Source organism: Palaemon carinicauda, chromosome 11 (genome assembly GCF_036898095.1).
Source record: "Palaemon carinicauda isolate YSFRI2023 chromosome 11, ASM3689809v2, whole genome shotgun sequence".
Classification (NCBI taxonomy): Eukaryota; Metazoa; Arthropoda; class Malacostraca; order Decapoda; family Palaemonidae; genus Palaemon; species Palaemon carinicauda.
Genome location: NC_090735.1, coordinates 115,146,153 through 115,169,312, shown reverse-complemented (window position 1 = coordinate 115,169,312; position 23,160 = coordinate 115,146,153). Strand labels below are relative to the sequence as shown.

At 40.8% G+C, this 23,160-nt stretch overlaps 1 protein-coding gene across 2 annotated transcripts in view; it reads right to left on the bottom strand.

Moving 5' to 3' along the window:
• Positions 1-519: 519 nt before the first annotated feature.
• LOC137650133 (protein ABHD18) overlaps positions 520-23,160 on the bottom strand; it is a 131,265-nt gene continuing 108,624 nt past the window's right edge. For both annotated transcript variants that reach the window (XM_068383278.1, XM_068383279.1), the window contains exons 9-10: positions 9,607-9,720; positions 520-2,625 (exon numbers count right to left, since the gene is read on the bottom strand). In XM_068383278.1, the coding sequence (XP_068239379.1) occupies positions 2,553-2,625; positions 9,607-9,720 (187 nt within the window). In that variant the 3' untranslated portion in view covers positions 520-2,552. The remainder of the gene's footprint in view (positions 2,626-9,606; positions 9,721-23,160) is intronic.

Below are 23,160 nucleotides of genomic sequence, written 5' to 3'. Positions count from 1 at the left end.
CTGATGCAAATTCTTGGTCCTTCGTTATGATCCTGATTCTTATACAGAAATAGACTAACATATCTATTACTGATAGTTTAATTAGCAACAATAAAGCTTATCAACACCCAGACTGTAAGATACTGCTTTTTTCATGGATTAATATATTTTTGCTTTATTCAAAGGTCACTCATTATTGGCAGAGGCAAAGGACAACTACAATGACCTAAAGATCAACCAGATTTACATGTGATCAGCTCCTGGATACTCGCTCAGCCAAAGTTAGGACCAGGGAAAATCAGGCAAAGGTTGCCGATTACTCAAAAGGTAGAATTAAAGCCTCCGTAAAACCCCTCCTCCCTGGTTCACAAGGACAGCAAAGTTGCAAACACTATCAGAAACTATTTGGCTTGAGCAGGCCTAGAACTACGAACTCCCGGATTGAAAGACAAAACTTTCCAATAAATTACCATAAGCCTTTATGTACACAGTGTATGCTTTCCAGTTCAAGTGTGCATTAAGGATTAAGCCAAAGAATAAAATGGTTTTGATTTACTCTTATTTCTTCATAAAACAGGATTTTTTATTCTATCACTGATAATTAGACATCTACTAATTAGGTTCACATAAAAACTTTCATTTCAGCAATGTAAGGCATCCATTATCTATCAAGTACACTTGAGGCCATGTAATATGTAGTAGTCATTATATACGTTGTTGCTCAAACTGCTTGGGATGTAACTGGTGATATCATATCTAAAAACATCATTCTCTGATATAAAGGTACAGTAATTGAATATAAATGTTATCTCGGAACATTTGAAATGGGTGACCTGAAAAAAAATTATGTATGGTCAGATGGCCTCAGATACTTTATTCTTTATATTACTGGGAAAATTATATACTGTATATGTTAGTACACGCTTTTGAAAAATAAAATACTGTACAGCAATTATGGTTTCTGTTCAAAACCCCTACAAATGACACCGGCTAGGTAGTGTGGATTTTTTCCTGTATACATAATTGGAATTCTAACTTGGTAGACATTAGCTGCCTGTGCATATAATAGTATTTTAACATTCAAGAAAATAAAAAACTAAGCTAAGATGGTATTTTCAATGCATATGGCACATTCACCCAATACAAGTAGAATATTATGAATATTCACAATGACCTCTCTATGCCTCCATCTCATAATTTTTTAATACACTAATTACTCCATGTCTTAAAACCAAAGAAGAAGTAAATGAAGAAACTAATTTGAGTGAGTCTGTTTTAACTCGCAATGCTGCAAATAAATCTTTTTTTATGTATAAAAACAAATAACTATCAAAGATCAATGCATTGTAGATTATCTATCCAGTATTAAAATAAAAAACATGTCAACTTGAATCCAATGTAAGAAAGGTGAAGATAAGAGACAATGGAATACATTCATCTTAACAATAATAAACAAGCAATAAGTCAGTCAAGTTTAGCAGAATGATGAAAAGCTTTATCTAGTGATTGTAGACTTGACTAAACACAAACTATCACTCCACACCTAAACAGGATTTCAGTCTTCAGTCCTAACACTTCTAAAAGATACTTTTGTTTCAACATTTTTTTTGTAAATAATTCTAATTCTGAAGTTTTTTGTTATAATTAACAAACTTCATAATGAATCATTTGTCAGCTACTTCTACTTTTCAAAATCCTAGTTTTTATTTCATCACAGCATATCTATGAAAATCTGGTAAAATCCATCAATATGGAATGCCAGGGGAAGCACTAGCCAGTATATAACCATCAAGCGCTCATATTTCAAAGAATTGTTGCTCTTTCAAAAAATTTCATTTTGATCTACATAATGATATATGAAAACTTAATTAAACATCTTCTAACACTATTGAAGAACTGTACGCTAATGATCCCAAAACCTCACTCTATAGTTAGTATATACGTCAGAGAAAATAATCTTAGTTCTAATGACTCTTGGGAAGAAGAATAACTTATTTGTGCTTGTACCAAGCATATTTACAGTTAAGAGCAATATTTCTGGGACTTCAAAAACAAGTGCCCATACTGAATCTGTAGCACACTATGTAGTCTACTTTAAGGAAATAAAATTAAATTTCACATTTGATTAAAGCAAGTAATGAACAACATTATTTATCAATATTAATTATAATTCATCAGCAATAGATAAATTTCTATAAGTGATTATTCCCTTGCATCACAGACTGGAGCAAGCGATGGCAGTGTAATCAAATAGCTTTTAGACTAAGAGTACCATTTATATAGCTATGAAAAGTGAGGCAGAAATTTTCATCTTATATAAACAATTGTACAATGTTATTGCTAATATAGCAACTTTAAATCATCTTGCAAGTAACCTAAAAAATTTCCAACATCCAATTTATAAATTGGCCATAGAAAACACCATCTATAAAAAAAAAAAGAAAAAAAAATTATTTCTCAAGTGCCTCTTCTGTTACTGCTAAATTATACCAAACAGAATTCTTACTCTTTACATGTAAAACACTGAATTTTTTCTTGCTCCAAATCAAGATAATTTCCTCCAACAGCTCATCTCAACCATGTGCAGAGATGTCTGAAGTGTAGTATTTGTCAATAACCCGCTGGAAGGAGTCACGGATGGATTGTCTGAAAAGAAACCCAAGATGAAAAATTAACTGTCTATCCAAAAGTATATGAAACTTTAAGAAAACAAGTTTTCCTCTTTTTAAATTTATATAAATATGTGTGTGTGTGTGTGCCAACATATTTCAAGCACCGCTTTGCAGCTACAGTATCTATTTTCTTATTGAAAAAAGGTATGGATTCTCAGGTGAGCTCATTTCAACATAAGGAAAAATTCTTTATTGTATGATTTCATCTACCAACGAATACTTTTCAACATTTGAAGAACAGCCTACACTAGCATGTCTATTTGAACTAATCAAAGATAGGCTTCTTTTGTAATAACAAATAAATAATTTATGCTTTATTTCATAGCATAAATACTAATATTTAATAGAAGCATCATAAAGAATAAATGTGGTCTAAGCTAATGTCTACTAAAATTACATTGCATGTTTGTTTACTCTGATGTAAATAAAAAATATATTACTGTACAGTATAATTTCCTTTCACAATAAACATCAGTCCTTAATGTTTGAAATACCTTGTATACACAAAAATTATGTGAAAATTACTGTCACATGCATGCTGAAATGAGTGAGAAAGTTCATAGAACAATTTCAAGTCAAGCTATTTGGACTGGGCTACCTCCTTCCCTCCACAAAGTGTGTATCCATTCATGTTTGAGCTGATAAGTTCTTGTAGTTATGTAGGTTGATGAATATTTTTTCATGATACACATGTGTTATTAAGGATATATTTTAACCATAAGTGTTAATGAGATTGTAATAATTGGAAAAAAACATGGTAAAAATTAGAGAGCTGTTGACCACCATAATTCATTCTTATAAAAGTGTTATTTCTAAAGATGATTCTGAAAATACAAAGCATTTATTCTTGCTTGTTGGTGATTTTAACGCTCACCATAGGTAGTTGTTAAATTCTGTTTCTCCTAATGTTCTCCATGGCTTAAGAGCTTTGGACTTTGCCTTTAAATCAAGCTAGGAGCTAATCATAAGGGAAGCTAGTCACAGGAGGTCTGGTATATACTGACTCCTCTGGCTTATAACAGGTAAGGTTGGTTCTCTAGTTGGGACATCTGATCATGCCTTGATTTCGTTAGCAATTAAGACTGAGCAGCCTATCCCTGATGTGCTATAAATACATACATATACCAAAGGCACTTCCCCCAATTTTAGGGGGGTAGCCGACAACAACAAGAAACAAAACAAAAAATGGGGACCTCTACTCTCTACGTTCCTCCAGCCTAACCAGGGACTCAGCCGAGTTCAGCTGGTACTGCTAGGGTGCCACAGCCCAACCTCCCACATTTCCACTACAGATGAAGCTTCATACTGCTGAGTCCCCTACTGCTGCTACCTCCGCGGTCATCTAAGGCACCGGAGGAAGCAGCAGGGCCTACCGGAACTGCGTCACAATCGCTCGCCATTCATTCCTATTTCTAGCACGCTCTCTTGCCTCTCTCACATCTATCCTCCTATCACCCAGAGCTTTCTTCACACCATCCATCCACCCAAACCTTGGCCTTCCTCTTGTACTTCTCCCATCAACTCTTGCATTCATCACCTTCTTTAGCAGACAGCCATTTTCCATTCTCTCAACATGGCCAAACCACCTCAACACATATTCATATCCACTCTAGCCGCTAACTCATTTCTTACACCCGTTCTCACCCTCACCACTTCGTTCCTAACCCTATCTACCCGAGATACACCAGTCATACTCCTCAGACATTTCATCTCAAACACATTCAATTTCTGTCTCTCCATCACTTTCATTCCCCACAACTCCGATCCATACATTACAGTTGGTACAATCACTTTCTCATATAGAACTCTCTTTACATTCATGCCCAACCCTCTATTTTTTACTACTCCCTTAACTGCTCCCAACACTTTGCAACCTTCATTCACTCTCTGACGTACATCTGCTTCCACTCCACCATTTGCTGCAACAATAGACCCAAGTACTTAAACTGATCCACCTCCTCAAGTAACTCTCCATTCAACATGACATTCAACCTTGCACCACCTTCCCTTCTCGTACATCTCATAACCTTACTCTTACCCACATTAACTCTCAACTTCCTTCTCTCACACACCCTTCCAAATTCTGTCACTAGTCGGTCAAGCTTCTCTTCTGTGTCTGCTACCAGTACAGTATCATCCGCAAACAACAACTGATTTACCTCCCATTCATGATCATTCTCGCCTACCAGTTTTAATCCTCGTCCAAGCACTCAAGCATTCACCTCTCTCACCACTCCATCAACATACAAGTTAAACAACCACGGCGACATCACACATCCCTGTCTCAGCCCCACTCTCACCGGAAACCAATCGCTCACTTCATTTCCTATTCTAACACATGCTTTACTACCTTTGTAGAAACTTTTCACTGCTTGCAACAACCTTCCACCAACTCCATATAACCTCATCACATGCTATAAATATGTTAGATATATATAAAATCTCAAGCAGACTGGAATGGCATTTTGTATGATCTCTACCATTTGAACTGGTACCCCTCTCGTGTGTTGAAATACCAAGTGAAAGACCAATCGAGGTTCAATGACGATTGTAGATATTATTATTTGGAGAAGCAGGTCTATTATTTTTGGATAGGTGATTTAACTTGGAATAACTATACTCAGCTAAGAGCTGTTGCTCAGAGTTTATGCTTCAACTGAAAAGGAATACAATTTAACCATAAAAGAAACCCCTTCTTGGACAACCCGGGAACAAAAGTGGTGAGCTACCCTAAATCTGCACTCTTTGGTGTGGATAGAACAGTTCTTCCTGTATTCAAACAAGACGGCTCTGTTACTCACTGTCCAAAGGAAAAGGCAATCCTTTTTGGCTGATGTGTTTGACAGTAAGCAGAGTAATGAGAAGGTAAATATTCCTCATTTCTATTTTCCTGATGCTAAACTAACTAGTTTAACTTTTCAGTCACATAAAATTAAAACACTCCTGATGGACCTTGATGCTTTTGAAGGTGTAGACCCACATGGTATTTTTCCTTGTTTTTTTTTTAATAAAGGCCACAGATTTCTTAGCTCCTAAATTGTCGTTATTTTCTGCAAATTAGCAAGAAGAGGTTCTTTTTGCACTTGTTAGAGAATTGGTAATAATATTTCAGTAGGCAAATGTGTTTGTGGTAGCTCCAAAGGCATTGTCACACTAGCAATATTTTCATACACTTTCAAAGAAATTGACGTCGCTCCATACTGTGGTTTTTACATGCTTTCTTCTTCCTACCCTGTTTGTCATCATCAAAACTTGTAAACAAACTGCCTCAGCTGTGACTTTAAAGTACTAAAACAAGTATGGCTTTCAACAGCAAAATACTGTACAGTATATCAAATGTTACCTGTTAGATTAGCATGTAATCTTTTAATTTGCGGGTTGCAGAATTACCCACACATATCAAAATTAGTACACAAAGTTTACAGCATTACAAACTACCATAGTAGGTTATACCTTCACTAGCCAGACCTAGGCATAGCCTTTAAAATATTTCATAAGCTAGGGCTAGGCCTATAGAGGCTATTCCTAATCCTGTTTACACAAACACAGATTCTCTCCCTCATTTCATCGACCAAAAACTGTTTGGATAATCTTGTCAACTGTACCAAGCTCTCCATCTTCCTTTTGATGATTTGAAATGTGTGCTCCCCGAGCTGTAAACAAACAATAAAGTCTAAGGTAGCGATGGGTTGAATTCGAATACTAGTTTTCAAAATTTGATGATGATGACACCAGAAAGTTGCTTTTAAAACATAAAATGCTGCCTTCAAATTCAAGAGTCAATGGAAATTTCACTAGTGTGAATTACCACCCAGTTTCCATAACTCCCATATTAAAGTTTTTTAATGTGTTTTGGCATAACACCTAAATAGGTATGCTGAAGATCATCATCTGTTTCATAGTTTGCAATTTGCCTTTTGCAAAGGCCTCAGAGCATGTGATGCTCTTCTTACCATCTCGAATGCTGTACAGAAATCCCTTAATTGTGGTAAGGAGATTTGTATGATCGGCCTTTATTTTAGTGCTGCATTTTAAAACACAAACAGTTGGGAGTAAGTTGCTAATTTCTTAGCGTCAATATTGAATTTTCAAGTAATAGATTGCAACGAGTTGTTGATGGGCACCATAGTGCATATAAGAAAGTGATATCTGGTGTTCCTTAGGGTAGTGTTCTTGACCCATTACATATGATATGGGGGGTTTGACTTAGAAAACAAGCTTGTTGCATATGCAGATGATGCTACTCTCTTTGCCTTAATTCCATCTTCTGGGATTGCTGCATCACTTAATAGAAATCTTGCTCAGGTTAGCACATGGTGGAAATCATAGGGCATGAAGTTAAACCCTAACAAAACTCAAAGTATGATTGTTAAAGGGCCGACCGCCAAATACGAATTTCTCATCCAAATTCTGAAGAATTCATGAGGTAATCTTTTCCCGAAAATTTCAAAACATTTGGATGATTTGTCTCAATTCTATGGATGAAAAAAAAATAGATTTGATTCTAGTACTTTATTTCTAAAGCTATAGCATTGAAACTTACTTGCGAAGATCTCTAGCAACCCTTTTTTCGATAATAGGAAAGAAAAAATTTATATGAATATTTTCATTTTTCTTCAATAAAACGTTGAACTCTAAACTCCTAAGCCCCAAATTTCATTCATTACAAATCTGTTTCCTGAGAAAAAAATGTGCTTTTCTTCTTTCAAGTGGTATATTTATCTGTAAAATTTGTTTTAAAATAAGAGTTTTAACAGTTTGAATGGGAAAAGTGAAACCGAGAAAAACAGCTCTAAAGGTAAAATTTTGCTTTTTACAATCTCGGGGGATAACATAAGGCACTCATTACATGAAATGTTTGAAAGGGGTAAAATACATAGTTGAATGTTAATTCACGTTATGAATTACTTTAAATCATGATAAAACCATGAATAAAGGGTAAAACACGGAGTGCTAAACAACAATTTATATACAGTACATCACTGAGAGAGTGCAGACTGAACTTCCACTTGCTGTGACAGAAAGTTTGTGAGGGATCCAAGGTAGACTACATCACTGCCAGACGTATGACAAATCAAATAAATATAATTTAGAGATAAATAAAGTGAATAATAATGAAAATAACTAACTCATAGGACAGACAAAGATCAAATCTACGGGCCATACTGCCCTGACTTCGAAGAAACGAAGGGGGAGGGTTTTTAAATTTGTCATATCTCCATTGTTTCTAAATATTTTCCCGTACAACTTGTCACCATGATAGAAAGGATGCCAGAGATGACTTTGAGCGAATTTACTTATTTTCATCAATTTGAAAAATATTCGTCAAAAAATCAGGCGAGGACAGTGGCTCCTCAACATCCAGATATCTGCATTAATAATGTTTCTTTACTTTATATGACTTAAAATTTTAGGTGTAATTCTAAATTGCAAATTTACTTCTAAGAAATACATTCAGTATGATTCTTCTTTAACTGCCCCAAAAATTGGCTTATTGAGAAAGTCAGTTAAGATTTTTGATGATCCATCTATTCTGAAGAAATCTTTTAATTCTTTCATTCTACCTTGTTTTGAGTATTGTTCTCCTATCTGGTTTTTAGTTGCTAATCTCACCTCACTTTGTTGGAAAAAACTTGCGGTCTATCAACTTTCTTTTTCCTGATCTAGATATTAATCTCTGGCATCATCGTTCAGTTAGTTCTTTATGTATGTTGCATAAAATTTTTCCTAATTTTGACCATCCTTTGCATTGTGATCTTCCCAAATTGCACCATCCTGTACAATAACATTCATAAATGATGACTCTATGTACTTTGATTATCGTTCACAAGTGAAAAGAATTAATTCTATTTTTTATAAACTTCTTAAATTTTAAGAACGATCAGTAGATATATTAAGAATATATCTAATATAAAATGTAAAAAACCTTCTGAAATACGAACGATAAAACCAGGACTGTCAATCACACGCAATCTTCCTGAACAATAACAAGAAAATTTGCCTCCCTAACTCCGAAAGGTTGGCATGCCTGAGAAACCGTGAAACAATGCTGCAACTTATCAGTTGACATACTGTTACATTCATAATTTAGTCTACATTTTGCTTGGCTGCCAATGGGATGATGGAGCATCATGGGCAACACCAAATAAATTATAGAGCTGAAAGATGAGAAACTTCAGTAGCTATAGTCATGATAGAAATGCATAAAAATAAAATCCTTCCCATCGAACTTAGCTTTAAATTGCTGTAATTGCCAGATATTGCTTTTTAGACTAACAATTTGTCAGAAAATAAAAGTACACAGTATCACTCTTGAACGTGACTGGACATTGTACTAGGTATGCCATTAATTCTAACAGTCATGTCGTCTTCATAATAAGACTCGATACTACCCAATATTTTAGAAGTTTTATTCCAGCTCTGACTAGATTGTGGAATGACTATATATGACAGATGTGTTAAAATGCTGTTACTGATCTTGATATTCTTATATTTATTATTCATCATTTTTCATATATAGTTTATTTACTTCCTTATTTCCTTTCCTCACTGGACTATTTTACCTGTTGGAGCCCTTTGGCTTATAGCATACTGCTTTTCCAACTAGGATTACAGCTTAGTTATTAATAATAATAAAAATAATAATAATAATAATAACAATAATAATAATAATAATCACTTATACCATCAGTAACATGAAAACTGAGATTAATAAAATATTGTTAGTATACTGTAATCAAGTCTACTTTAAACAGTCTTTAATAAAACACTAAGGGTACCAAACATCATTGATGGATATTTGAAGGGGGAAAAATTGCCATGGGAGTGTGGATAAGTGAAGTGCAGATACAGGAGATTACAGTGCACTATGTACTAAGGTGGAGCTAAGGGTCAACAGTTATTTTTTTTTTTTTTTTTTTTTACCTTAGAGTAACTTATTCCCATTTGTACTTACCTGAACACCTGATGATTGAAGAGATATGCAGTAATGTGGCCAGTTTCAAGTGTACGCATTTCGCATCCAGGCCAAAGTTCCGTAAGGGGAATTATGCCATCACGAGGCATGTATCTGTTAAAAAAATAATTATATCGAATGGTACTAGAGACTTTGAATTGCATAACAATTTTACAAAAGAAAATTGTTAATGTAATACTATACTAATATCTCTAACTTTGAAGCAAATTATCCAAAATTCATAAAACAAAAAACTTATAATATCTATGAGTACATGAAAACAAAGGCATGAATCCCACTAGGTAAGTGTGAATCATTTCCTAATATCCAGTGGCAATGCTAACAAGAGACTGTTTATAATTCTGATATGCATTAGTATCAAATTGCACAATTGTCAAACTTCAAAGTTCTCTAAAGAACATTTTGATTAAGGCCATGTACAGATTAGCACTTAAATTGTATACGAGTACTGTACTCTACATCTGTATCAGATGTAACTTTAATGCTAGAATAAAATTTTGCATATGATAACTGATTAATCAAATTTTAGATAAAAAAAGGTGCAACAACAAGTAAATCAGTTCATATTCGATGTCCATCTTATACAGAACACTATTAAATGAAAACCTATGCCACAATAGTCAATCAGTAGGTAGAATGGGTAGTAACAGAAAGGTAGAATGGATAGTATCAGAAATAAGAATATATTGGGTGGAAGTTTCAAAACAAGATAGGGAATAGTAGAGCACAAAAAACATTACATATCTACATACTGAAGAAAAGCCCTAAAATGAAAAATTCATAGATAATTTGTATCTTTCCTAACTATACAAACCTTAGCTATTTATAAGGGGTTATATTTTCGGCGGAGCTGAAATGACGAGCCATTAAAATTTAGCGAGGGGTAACTACCCACATCGCGGGGGTGTAGCTCGCTACCACTCCTGTTCACACACCTGTGATTTAGTTCACTTTGCTTGGAGGTAGGACTTCAAGGGGGATAGGGCTGGCGGGCAAGTTTGTATAAATAGCTAAGGTTTGTATAGCTAGGAAAAATACAAATTATCTACGAATTTGTCATTTGTTCCGTAACTGGAATACAAACCACGCTATCTATTAGGGGTGACTCACCCATTAGGAAGGGTGGACGTCCCTGCCAATCTGGCTTTTGGCTTTACCCTGGGGCTCCTTATCTGAGTATGTTAGTACTAAAAAATAAGGAGTCCCTGCCCTCACTAAAACCTTGCTACGTCCGCGGCCTACGCAAGCTGTGTTGAGACATGCAAAAGTGTGACTGTCTAGGTAAAGTTATTCAGAGTCTATTGTAGGAAAAATACTGATGTAACCAAGATTTTCCCAATACCACCTCGCCAGGGTATGGGGACACAACAGTATTACCTTAATACTAGGTACACAAGGGAGCATGGTTTATATGCAGTGGTTTGAGGTCAGCTTATGCAGAGAACCCAGGATGCTGCTTTCCCCATGAGAGGGTAGGATGAAGAAAAGAATAAGAGCCACTCAAATCTTTTCATTCACGCAGACTAACATCGGGTAACAGTGCCCTCAACCTTCTGCTACTTGTCCAATAAGGAGCTTGAGGTATACAACCAGCTGTTGTGCAGCCACCATCGGACCGATAGAAATCATATAGAGTTCTTGTGGGTCACGTCTTGCAGGAGAAAGGTTGTGAAAGTCACCTGAAGCATTCACATCCTTTCTTGTAAACCCTGCGTCACAGAGTAATCTGCTAAGAAGGACCAGGGGCATAGCTATGCCCCTGACATCGTGAGTCGTCATGTTGAGATGATATTTTGGTGATCCTCCTTTAGTCTCTCCCAGTGCTGATGACAAGAGAAGGGACCCGGGTGGGCTGTTGCCGTTCTCTTAAGGTAGAGTCTCATACCTTACCTTGGGTACAGTAACGGATGATCTGGATCGTCCGTTACCGAGTGGAGACTTGTGTACGATCCGTCACCTCTGGAGACTGTCTGGCGACATACTCGGGGACAAAACTGAACATTGCCTATCGCCCTTCTCATTGATGGGCGATGTGGGAAGGGAGACCATGAAGTTCCTTGACTCGTATGGCTGCTGTCAAAGTGTGTAGGAACATTGTCTTCTTAAACCAGGTGAAAATTTGTTGTCTGGCGAAGTGGAACATAAGGAGGTCTCTTTAGAGATCGGAGAATTCGAACCATGTTCCAAGAGGAAGGTCTCAATTCCGACTGGAGAAAGGCAAGTTGTAAGTCCGTATGAGTTAGAAAGTAAGTCCGTATGAGTGGAGACTTGTGTAGGATCCGTCACCTCTGGAGATACTCGGGGACGAACCTGAACATTGCCTTTCGCCCTTCTTATTAATGGGCAATGTGGGAAGGGAGACCATGAAGTTCCTTGACTCGTATGGCTGCTGTCAGAGTGTGTAGGAACATTGTCTTCTTAAACCAGGTGAAAATTTGTCGTCTGGCAAAGTGGAACATAAGGAGGTCTCTTTAGAGATCGGAGAATTCGAACTATGTTCCGAGAGGAAGGTCTCAATTCCGACTGGAGAAAGGCAAGTTGTAAGTCCGTATGAGTTCGAAAAGGTCTAGTGATGAGAGGATGTCCCTTCCTTTCAGTTTGAAGGTGAAGGATCAAGGTTGAGTGATCATCTTCACCTGTTGGAACTAAATAGGGGGTCTTTTTCCTCTTGCATTTACTCGAGGATTCCGCTATTACTGGAATACAGTATAGGTATCGAGGGGAGAGAAACACTTTCACATGATACCAATCACATAAGATGTTATACTGCCTGGTAGACTGATGCTGAGGAATTCCTCAGACATCTAGACAACCTTTTCGCAACTTATTGCGAAAAGCCTCTGTGGGAGAGGAGGCACTGGGTAGTCTCCAGGCGTCCAATCATAGCAAAGCTATAGCTTGTGGTAGGTGTCGAAGTGGGTTGTCTGTGATGTGGAGAGGGTTCTCTTGGAGACTCTATCAGGAGCTGCAAAAGGTTTGGAAACCGTTCTGAGCAATGCCATAGCGGAGCTAGGAGAGTCCTTGAGAGGCTTCTTGAGTGCCCTTCTCCAGACAAAACAGGGACGAGACGTAAACGTCATTGTTGTACCCACCGTTGTTGCCAGAGCGCCTTGGGGTCTAGGGCTGGGGAGCAACGGCGGTCTGAGATTCAGGAGGGTTGCAAACAGATCCCTAGTTGGAGGACCCCGTAAAGTCAGGACTTTGTCGGCTACAAGGTGATCCAAAGACCATTCGGTATACCTCATCTGAGATGCTGTGCAAAGATTGTCGGCAAGCACGTTCTTCTAGTCTGGAATGAAGCAGGCTGATAGTGGTACCGGACGGACTTTGGCCCATCTTAGTGTTTATACTGTTAGATTGGAAGAGGCTACGAGTAAGTTCCTTCTTGCTTGCCAATGTGAGCCTCTATGTGGTGTGTGGTGTTGTCGCCCATCACATCACTGAGTGATCTGTTAGGAACTGATGAGGCTGCTGAAGGACCGGAAAGTTGGCCTTCATCTCTTAAGAGATTTAAGTGAAGGTACTTTCGGACTCTATAAAGAGGGCTGAGGTCGTTTGGTGCAGCAATATGGTCCCTCCTCTCTTCTTTTGATGTGTTCTAAGCACAGGATCAAGTCCAATGGGTGGGGAAGGATGAGAAGGTTATACCGCTCTATAGAAACTCGACAGACACCCATCCCTTGAGGTTCATCCAAACTTCTGTTCCCATGGGGATCAGAATGTCTGGGGGATCGAGGGCGTGATTCCGTGATTCCAGTCAGACTCAAGTCACTCTGGGATGGGAGTTGTTCTCATTTTTGAGAGGGTTTTTTGGAGATTGGTGTCCAGAATCATTCCCAGATACACCATACACCAGTCTTCTGGGAGGGAAGTAAGGAAGACTTCTGCAGGTTTACCTTGATCACTGGATCTTGGTAAAAAGACTTCAGAAGTTCCGGTGCTAATGCAAGGTTGCCACTGAGTCTGCTAAGGTCAATAAGTCATCCTGAAATGGAGGAGACAGAAGCCAATCCTGTGAGATCAGGATGGGTGTAGTGGAAAGACCGAAGCACAGAGTCCTGAGCTGGTGTTTCTTATTTGTCGAGACTGAATCTTCCAACCTTCCTAGATGGATGGTTTGGGCTTAGAAGTATGAGTCCTTTAGGTCCACTGTGCAAATGAAGACCTGAGGTCTTAGCCCTTGTTCGAACTTCAACATGGGTTGGACATGAACCCAAAGGGACAGCTCCTTGCGGATCCTTTTGCATGGAAGATTGTTGACGCTAGAGTCTTGACTCGTGTCGTAAAGGATCAGACGCAATACCCAGTGTAAGAATTCTTCCCTGAGAGAGAATTCCTTTAACTAACAGAAGGAAGGCAATGCTTAGCCCTACCATGCGCCCTGATGGGATTGATACTATTCCTTAGAATAGAATTAATCTGACGAATGTTAATCAATGGTTAACGGCTGGGTATCGTGATTACTGTGCAGTTGGAGAGTGCTCGCAAGTAGTTCCCTATCGACAAGCCATTGATGAGGGTTGTTGAACGTTTGCCAATCACTTTAGTGTGATGGCGAACGGCCAGTAGTGAGAAGTATGTTGTATATTTTCTGATCTAGGGAACTACGGGCAGAGGTTGACTAGTACTGTAAGTCCAAGTCACGAACTGCTGGCAAATTGCCGATGATCGGTGAATCGGCGGTATGTGAGCCAATGGTGAGCTAGAGATCAACAAGCTGACTATGGTCCCTCCTGGTTGGTCAGAGATCAGCAAGCTGAAGATGGGCTGGTCAGAGATCAGTGAGCTGAGTTCAATGATCGAAGAAAGATGAGCTGCCCATCGGTGATCTAGTGATCAGCAAGCTGATGACTGGTTATTGATTAGCAATCGGTGATTGGAACGCTAGCAATCGGAGATTGTTATTCATTGGAGGGACTAGAAGTCAAAGACCAGCACTGAGCTAGCAATTGGCGATCTGGTGATCGGCGACCTAGCGATCAGCAAACCGTGAACTAGCCATCAGCAAACAGTGATCTAGAGATCAGACTGTTGATGCTTTCCTGTTTGCTGACGGTGGTCTGTCAAGGAAAAAAGAAACTTCAGAAGAGACAGGGACCAAGGATTCCCCGTTTTGATTGCCCTTGTAAGATGGAATCTGCGGGATCTTGAATCCTTCTGTGAAGCCTCTTTCCTCTTTTCCCGGAAGCCATGTTATGTGTTTGCGGAGAGAGGAATGGGGCAATGATGACCTGCCCAAAAAGTTTTATTCCTTTTTTCTGCCTATTGCGCGAGAGTGCAGGAGAGCACTGGAGCGATGGCACACAGGATGATGCTGGTGCTCAGTTTCCGCTGAAGCGCAGTTTCCGGTGAATGTGCAGAAGAGCGCTGGAGAGCAGGCAAGCGCTGGCTCATTGGATCTGCGAGCACTGGCTCTTTGGCAAGACCTGGCGCATTGGATCTGAGACCGCAAATGTGCAGGAAAGTGCGGAAGAGCGCTGGTGCGCCGGCGGGCAGTAGGCACTGTGTAGTTTTGTACAGACTCCATAGAATGCGCCGAAGCGTGTGACTGGTTGCGCAAGGGCAGGGGCATTGACGAGCGCGTGAGAGTACTATTAGTGCGCGCAGGAGACTGCTGGCGCGCGCGCGGAAGACTGTTGGCGCACGTGCAAGACTATTGGCGCGCGCAGTTCTCAGCAACAACCATTCCCACCACACTGAGATTGGCTGTACTCCAGCTGAGAACATACTGAATGGTGCTCCCGATGTTGACAGTATCCTGTTGCTGTCAGCAGAAACGAGAGACCCGTGGGCTGAAGAACATCCTCGGTCTAAAACATTTAAAGAGTTCTCTGGTAAGAAGGTGCACCAGTTGGGACACCTTTTGTCGAACAAGCTCATCCCTAGATTTGAGGGGTTATTCCGTGTTACTAAGGTGCACAAGAATAAGGTCACCAATGAGCTGCAGAGACTGCCTGATGGTGAACTGGTAAAAGCTCATCATATCCAGTTAAAGGCCTGGCTTGAACCTTCGGTCTATCTTAGGAGGTACTTTCTCTGGTATCTGAGGGGTTCTGATCCTTTAACTGAGATTCGAAATAGTCCAGGACTTGTGGATAATAGTCCGACTTCCTCTGAAATCTCTGAGAGTCAGGGTTCTAGTATTGATAGTGACTCCTATGGGGTGGTTGTAATAGTCACATCATACCTTTTGTCTCAGGATTGTAACAAGTCCCGACAACAAAGGAAAAGTTACTTTCCTACAAGAACTATTACTCAGCCTAAAACCATTCTTAGGCCAGCAAGGACTTATGAGAGGAAAAGGGCACTGGATGCATGGTTATATCCCCCAGAAAATTTGAATGAGACTCCTGTATTGAAGCCTGAATCTACTCGAGATCGTGTGGTCCTCCAACTACGGGAGAACAGCCCTATTGCAAAGTGTGAAACCCCGATTTTGACTCCCAAATTGGTAGTTCAATCTCCTGTACCTGAATTTCCAACACCACGATTCTTGGCCTCCTCTTTCCCAGAGTAAGGTGTCGTTCATCCTCCAGGGAGTTGGGAATTCTGGGAAGTTTCCAGCATTCCGTTGTAGGAACCACTTTCGGCTGGCTCCAAGAGTACCAGTCCAGATTTGTCAAGACCTGCTAGTTTAGAAAGCCCTGTTTCTGACTCGGCAGTATCCATTTGTCCTGATCATGACTTTCTTGGCTTTTTGCCACCCGATTATGACGACCGACTGTTGCCTGAAAATCCTATCTCTAGAGGATATACTCCACCATGGACTAGGTCAAAAGGTCCAGTTCCTTACCTACCTTTAGTTCAGCCTCAAATCATGAAGTGGAGGCCTCGTCTCACTGATCAGACGAATACTACAGAGAGGGAACTTTCCTCCATTCCTGGGTCACCTCAGAAATCAAACACTTTCCAACATTAAGATGGTAGATTGAAACACGTGTCAGAACTCGAGGCTGAAGTGGCACAGTCAGGTGTATTCAACTTGAACACAACAGCACTGTTTGTGTCGTCTGGAACAGAACTTTGCCCTGAGTCATCACCTGATTTTTCGGGATTTTTATTGTCCTCTTCTGAATCTATGGATTCTGTGTCAGGTAAACCTCAGAGAATGTTGATAACCCGTAAATACCAACTGTTATGCGAGGTTATCGATCAATTAAAGACACCCAGCTTGTACCTGGAAAGTCGCCAGCTTAGTCTGTCTCCGGTGCTGCAAGAAATTAACATGGCTTGCCAGCAGATTGCTGAATCATGGCGCATGTCCTGAGATAGAATTTTAAGACTCAGAAAAAGAACTATAAATCTCCCACTGAATTGAGTACTGAACAGTTGTTTTTATTTCAAGTTTTTGTATAGTAATAACTTTTTTTTATTAGTCATTTTTTTATTCCCACATTGGGGTAGTTAAAAGGCTGTGGAACAAAACTCCTTGTGTGAGGAAATCTGTATTGAGTCACGGTTTGAGTAATTGATTTATTCATTGTACTGTACTGTAAATTTTCCTTGACCATGACAAAGTTATATTAGATTTAGTAAATTTTTATTGTCCTGTAATAGTCCAAATTCGATAAGATTTGTATTCTATGAGATTGATTTTGGACTACAATGAATGTCTTTTTTCTTTTTCCTGGATAGTTTCAAGACTGTGTATGCCTGTAATACTGTAATGTTGCCTGTAATAACAACAGTGATGTAATGTGATGTAATGTAATGTATATTATTGGAGCATTGTTGGAAGGGATGGATGGTAATCTAATTTTCAGCTGTAATGTACTGAATATCCATTATGTTTCATGGTTTATTGTCTATTTCTATCACATTTTTTTTATCATGAAACTGTCAAATGATGTACCTAATGTAATATATATAATTGGATACGAGATGAAGGTACGGATGATGAATTAAATTTCTTTTAGTTGATCAACCTGCCTTTTTATTGAAGTTTCTTTTTTCTTTTTTACTGTAATATATATTCATTTGAAATGTATGAAGTTGTTGTAGGGCATTGTTGCCAGTCGTGAGGCAATGTTGAGATGGACCAAAGATCTAGTGGGTGGGAATGTGAAAACCAAAATATTTATAGATAGGAAAAATAAAAATTATTTTCATTTTCGTATACTACACCTTTTTGGGCTCAAGCCATGTTGTCCTGATGGAAGGTTCCTTTAAGGTAGCTTTCTAAGGGATATTTGGCTACAGTGATATTCCCAGAGAATTAACCATTAGATCTCTAGAATTCTAACTCCTGGCGCGAACATCCTTAAAATTTCTTTCAAGGATATCGCATAATCAGGGGATGTATGCTTGATATGACATAGCGATCTTCACCCCGAATAGCATTTTCGCTTCGAGGGGGAAAGTGGCAAATTTAGAAGGGGAGCCGTTATCAAGGTACCCTTTCCCCTCGTACTACTGAAGGTATCTAGATGGCGCTGTAGTCAACCCCACGCGCTATTCCTTTATCTGTAGCGGTCTCGCACGGTGATTTTCCCGGTTGCTCTCTCGTTACTTTAGGATTTATTGGATTTATCATGCTATCTCCAGCCTCTTCTGCCTCTGGAAAGTTGAGTATTTGATCCTTACAGTGTATAAATCTTAGCTCCTGCCTCACAGTGAAATTATATTAATTTTTAAGAGTCAGAGCTTCGCCGATTACCGAAGGCGCCATGGGCGCTGTCATTCATAACGCATGTGTTATTTAGTTAGTCTGAACGACTGTCTCGGTTTTAATAGCATGAATATTTACGAAGCTATTCAGTTATATAATTCTAGGAAGTTATATATTATGTCGATTGTATTCTTTAGAGTTTCGGCGATTTAGGTAACTGAACCTCACCGCGCTAGGCTTCCTAGCTTAAGTGCTTTAGTTTATTGTCATGCATGATATAATTCAACATTCCTAGTTGTGATAGCAATTAAATATGAAGCTATTTAGGCAATTTATACTTGTAAGATATTGATTGCATTTATATATATATATATATATATATATATATATATATATATATATATATATATATATATATATATATATATATATATATTTCCTCTTCCTCACGATCGTATATGAGAGAGCTTTGGCGATTAAGGTAACCGAGTCTCGCCTGGCACTAGGCTACTAGCCTAGTGGCTTTAGTATACTTTCATACATGTTCCCGGTTTACCCTCGTGTATCGTTTTATTAATTCAGGCGGAGATAGATATCTCCTAGAATTATTATATATAAGTCGATATTTGTCTCCAGTGGAGATTTAAGGGTATTCCCTTCTCCCTCAGAGTCTAGCCTAGGCTACAACCCTATCTTGGTCTTGCCACTGAGTAGACACTCCGGCCTGACTGGGATAGTGGTTTCTGTCCTTCTCCCTGGCCAGCATATAGCCAACTTTGGGTTTCGGTCAGAACCTCAGAGTATTCAGTCTTTTGCCGGCAGCTAACCGACAGGGCGAGTAGTCACTCCCCTGCCGGCCTCAGCTGCCGGCATAGGAGGCTAGACCTCCCTAGGCCGCACTTGAAGTGGTTGTATGATGCAGCTACCTTCTCCCATGCGGTCTAGAAGATTAGTCCTGTGCTCGCAGACCCTAGGCTGAAGAATAGACATTCTTCTGCCGCCTAGGATGGCGCCGGCACTGAAACGTTGTTTCTCCCAGGTTAAGAGGGGCCGACAAACCTGCCGCCCTCCTTTTAACCCTATTGGCAGACCCTAAGTTCAAGAATAGATATTCTTCTGCCACCTAGGACGGCGCTGATATTGAAACAGAGTTTCTTCAGGGTGTGGTAGGACCGGCAACACTGCCGCCTTCTTCCACACCCCATACAGGACCCTTTTCCCTACCCCCTCCTCTGTCCTTTAACGATGGCCTAGTCATTGTATCTCTTTGGCCATTGTTCTACAATCTCGTCGCTTGCCGGTGGGTTGTGGGGCTGACCGGGGCTCCTTCGCAGCAGCAGTTTAGTGGCTCAGCCTTCCCTTATGGACGCAAGGCTCCGGGAAGGCTGTGCCGGCTGCCGGTGGGAAACCCATACTCTGCAGAGTGTTTTTCAGTCCTCTCTTGGACTGCCATCCACATACCAGAGGCCGGCAGTGACCGGCAATGGTTTGTGTTTGGATGGAAGCCTGAATAATACATTCTCCCCTTCTATTTGAACCCTCCTTCTGGAGGAAGGCAGTAAGATACAGTACTTACAACCTTATTTACTGTTAACAGACAGTAATAAGGTAACCTTCACTCCATACTTTCTCTCTATCTATTAGCTAGTGCCGCCAGGTATTAACCCAGCCGGCAGGGGTCGGCACCACCGACCACTACCCCAGCTGGCAGATGCCGGACACTAACCCAGCTGACGGATGCCGGCCGGGTCGGCGCCGCCGACCACTACCCCAGTCAAAGAGACTGGGCAGTCTTGTGAAAGGGGTTTGAATGTGGTTGCTTGAGTAGATCTGGTTTTGGAGGAAGCTATCTTGGGAGATCTATTAGAAGCTGCAGAAGGTCCGAGAACCATTCTGTGTGGTGACATAGTGGAGCTACATGGGTCATCATCAGATTTTTGGATGCTCTGGTCTTGTTGAGCAGAATTCTCATCAGACAAAACAGGGAAAATGCGTATATGTCTATGTTGTCCCACTGTTGTTGAAATGCATCCCGACAATGAGCTTGAGGGTCCGGAACTGGCAAACAGTACAGCAGGAGCCTGAAGTTCAGGGATGTAGTGAACAGGTTCCTTGTCAGGAAACCTCCAAAAAGTCAGGACTTTGTTAGCTATACGAGGATTCAAAGACCATTCAGAGCCCACTATCTGAGAAGCTCTGCTCAGATTGTCTGCAAGCACATTCCTCTTGGCCTGGAATGAAGCGAGCTGATAGACACTGAATGTTCTGAACATCTAAGAATCTCTACTGTAATATGGCATAGGGGCTGAGAAAAGGTACTGCCTTGTTTGTTTATGTAAGCCACTACTGTGGTGTTGTCGCTCATCAACAACACAGTGACCTGCCAACAACTGATGGAACTGACAGAGAAATGCTGCTCAAATCGCCAAGAGATTTCTGTGCTGGTACCCTTCGGACTCTGACCATAGGCCAGAGACCGTGTGAGGCAGCAAGTGGGCCCGCCATCCTTCTTTTGATGCATCTGTATGGAACATCAATTCCAAAGGAGGGACGAGAAGATCTTGCCCATTTTCAAAGGTTTTCATCTGCTACCCACCAAAGAAGATTCGTCTCTTGTTCCCGAGTGATAGGAACTAGAGTGTCTAGGGAGTCTGAGTGTTGGTTCCACACAGATTTCAGCTGCCACTGCAGGGATCTGATCCCGAGGCGGCCGTTTGGAGCTAGACGGATCAGAGAGGTTAGGTGACCTAGTAGACATAACCATTGGTTGGCCAGTAGATCTTCCTATCTGAGACAGGGTGTTGCCATCTCTCTCAGCCTATGTATTCTGTTGTCTAATGGGAAGACTTTCTGTTTGACGGTGTCTATAATCATACCGAGATATATGAGTCTCTGAGAAGGAAGCAGGGATGACTTCTTGAGATTTATCACGATCCCTAGATCCTGACAAAACTCCAGAAGTAGGTCTTGGTGATGAAGAAGGGTTATCTCCGAGTCCGCTAGAATCAGCCAATCGTCGAGATACCTGAGGAGACAAATGTCGTTCTTGTGAGCCTAAGATGATACTAGGGCGAACACCCTGGTGAAGACCTGAGGTGCTGTCACGAGACCAAAACAGAGAACCTTCAACTGGTATCTTTTGTTCTCCTGTATGAATCTGAGATGCTTTCTAGGAGACGAATGGATTGGGATCTTGGAGTATGCATCCTTGAGAAGCAATTTGCACGTGAAGTCCCTTGGTCGAACCGCCTGTATGACCATGTCTGCTGTCTCCATCCTAAACGGAGTCTGTTGGACAAACTTGTACAGGGGTGAGAGATAGACGACTGATCTCCAGACTTGCAGACACATTTTTCACAAGAAATAGTCGACTGGAAAAGCCTGGAGACCCTTCCCGTGACCTCATAGAGAGTGGCCTTCTGCAGCATGGTCTGGACTTTGGTCAGGAGGGCCAGCTCCTTTATTGATCCCTTCGGATAAAAGGTTAACGGAGAGTCAGAGAAAGGAGAAATTGAATGAACAGGACGCAATACCCGACGCCGATCACTTTGATCATCCAGGGATCTGTCCCGTGATGCTGCCACCTCCGCCAGAGGCATTGCAAGCATCCTCCCACAGGTGGTTGGTGATGAGGATTGCCCTCCCTAGCGGGAGCGACCACCTCGTCCACTCCCTCTACCTCCTTTCTTACCTCTGGAGGACTTGCTCCCTTTCTGCTCTTTGGACTGAAAGGGATGCTTAGACACATTATATTGGCCTGAGCACCTAGAAGTTGAGGGGTAAAGTAGCGTGCTGATTCCTGGAAGACTGAGACAATCTTCCATAGGACCAGGATGTCATGGCCCTTTGGAGGAGAGAATCATTGGATGATTTTCTCCACCTTTCAACCACCCTCTCTATCTCTTCTGGGACAAAGAGTAAGGAACCCTCAGGAGTGGAATTCCATAATTGCTTTACTTCCACTTTCGGCACCTGCCTGAGAAGCCGCCCTATGACAGTGTCCCTTCTCGTGAGTATGGCGTTCGCCCACAAGTTGACAGCGTGGTGCTACAAGAACTCAGGTGTCCGGGTACCCGACAGTAGGAAGGATTCCAAAGTCCACCTTGTGGACTCCTTGGACAATTCTATGGAGTGCACAATGTAGCTCAGGGACCCCAACCATAGGTCGAACCATAAAGCAGCCTGCATGACGTACTTCGCGCCTCACTCAATGTTGAGGAGCTCACCCGCCAAAAGTGAAACTCTCAAGGAGGAGATAGTCTGAGTCAGGAGACAACTTGTTAGAGACTCTAATGAGAGGTCGAGGGACGTGGTCGAGTGGGGCTCATTCTCAATTTCGAAATACTTCCTTTGCAGATTGAAAGGAAGGGAAGGAGCAGATTGAAAAGAAGGGAAGGAGACCAAGAAGATGAATCTAGCCTCAAGCACCTGGGCTTGAAGTTCCAGCTATCTGGTAGATAGCTTCCCTTCTGGCTGCTGTCAACCCTTCAGAACAAGGCAAAGCTGTACTGTTCTTGGGGGTCTTTGAGTTCCAAAGATCTTGTCCAAGACCATTTCCTTTCCTTCTTGGAAAGGATCTGACAGCTTGTTAATGGCCCTCATACAAGCAAGGACCTGCCAGAAGGTATACTCAGACTCCTTGCGCTCTTGTTCCAAATGACAGTTCGGACTAGCTGCCCTAGGGAGATATTCCTTATCGGTATCCAGAGTATCATTTACCTCCAAGCTCATATTCATAGGAGCCTTGGGTAGGTCTAAGTTATCAACAGGGCATTCTTTGGTGTCAACTTTGAGTCCTTGGACTCTTTCCACGGAGGAAAATACCCTTCCAGGATGGAGGGGTTTAGAGGAGCTTACGATACCTTGGGAATAATAGTTCTGGGAGACGAAGGTTCTTCCTCTGCAGGTGGTAAGGAAGCTGGATG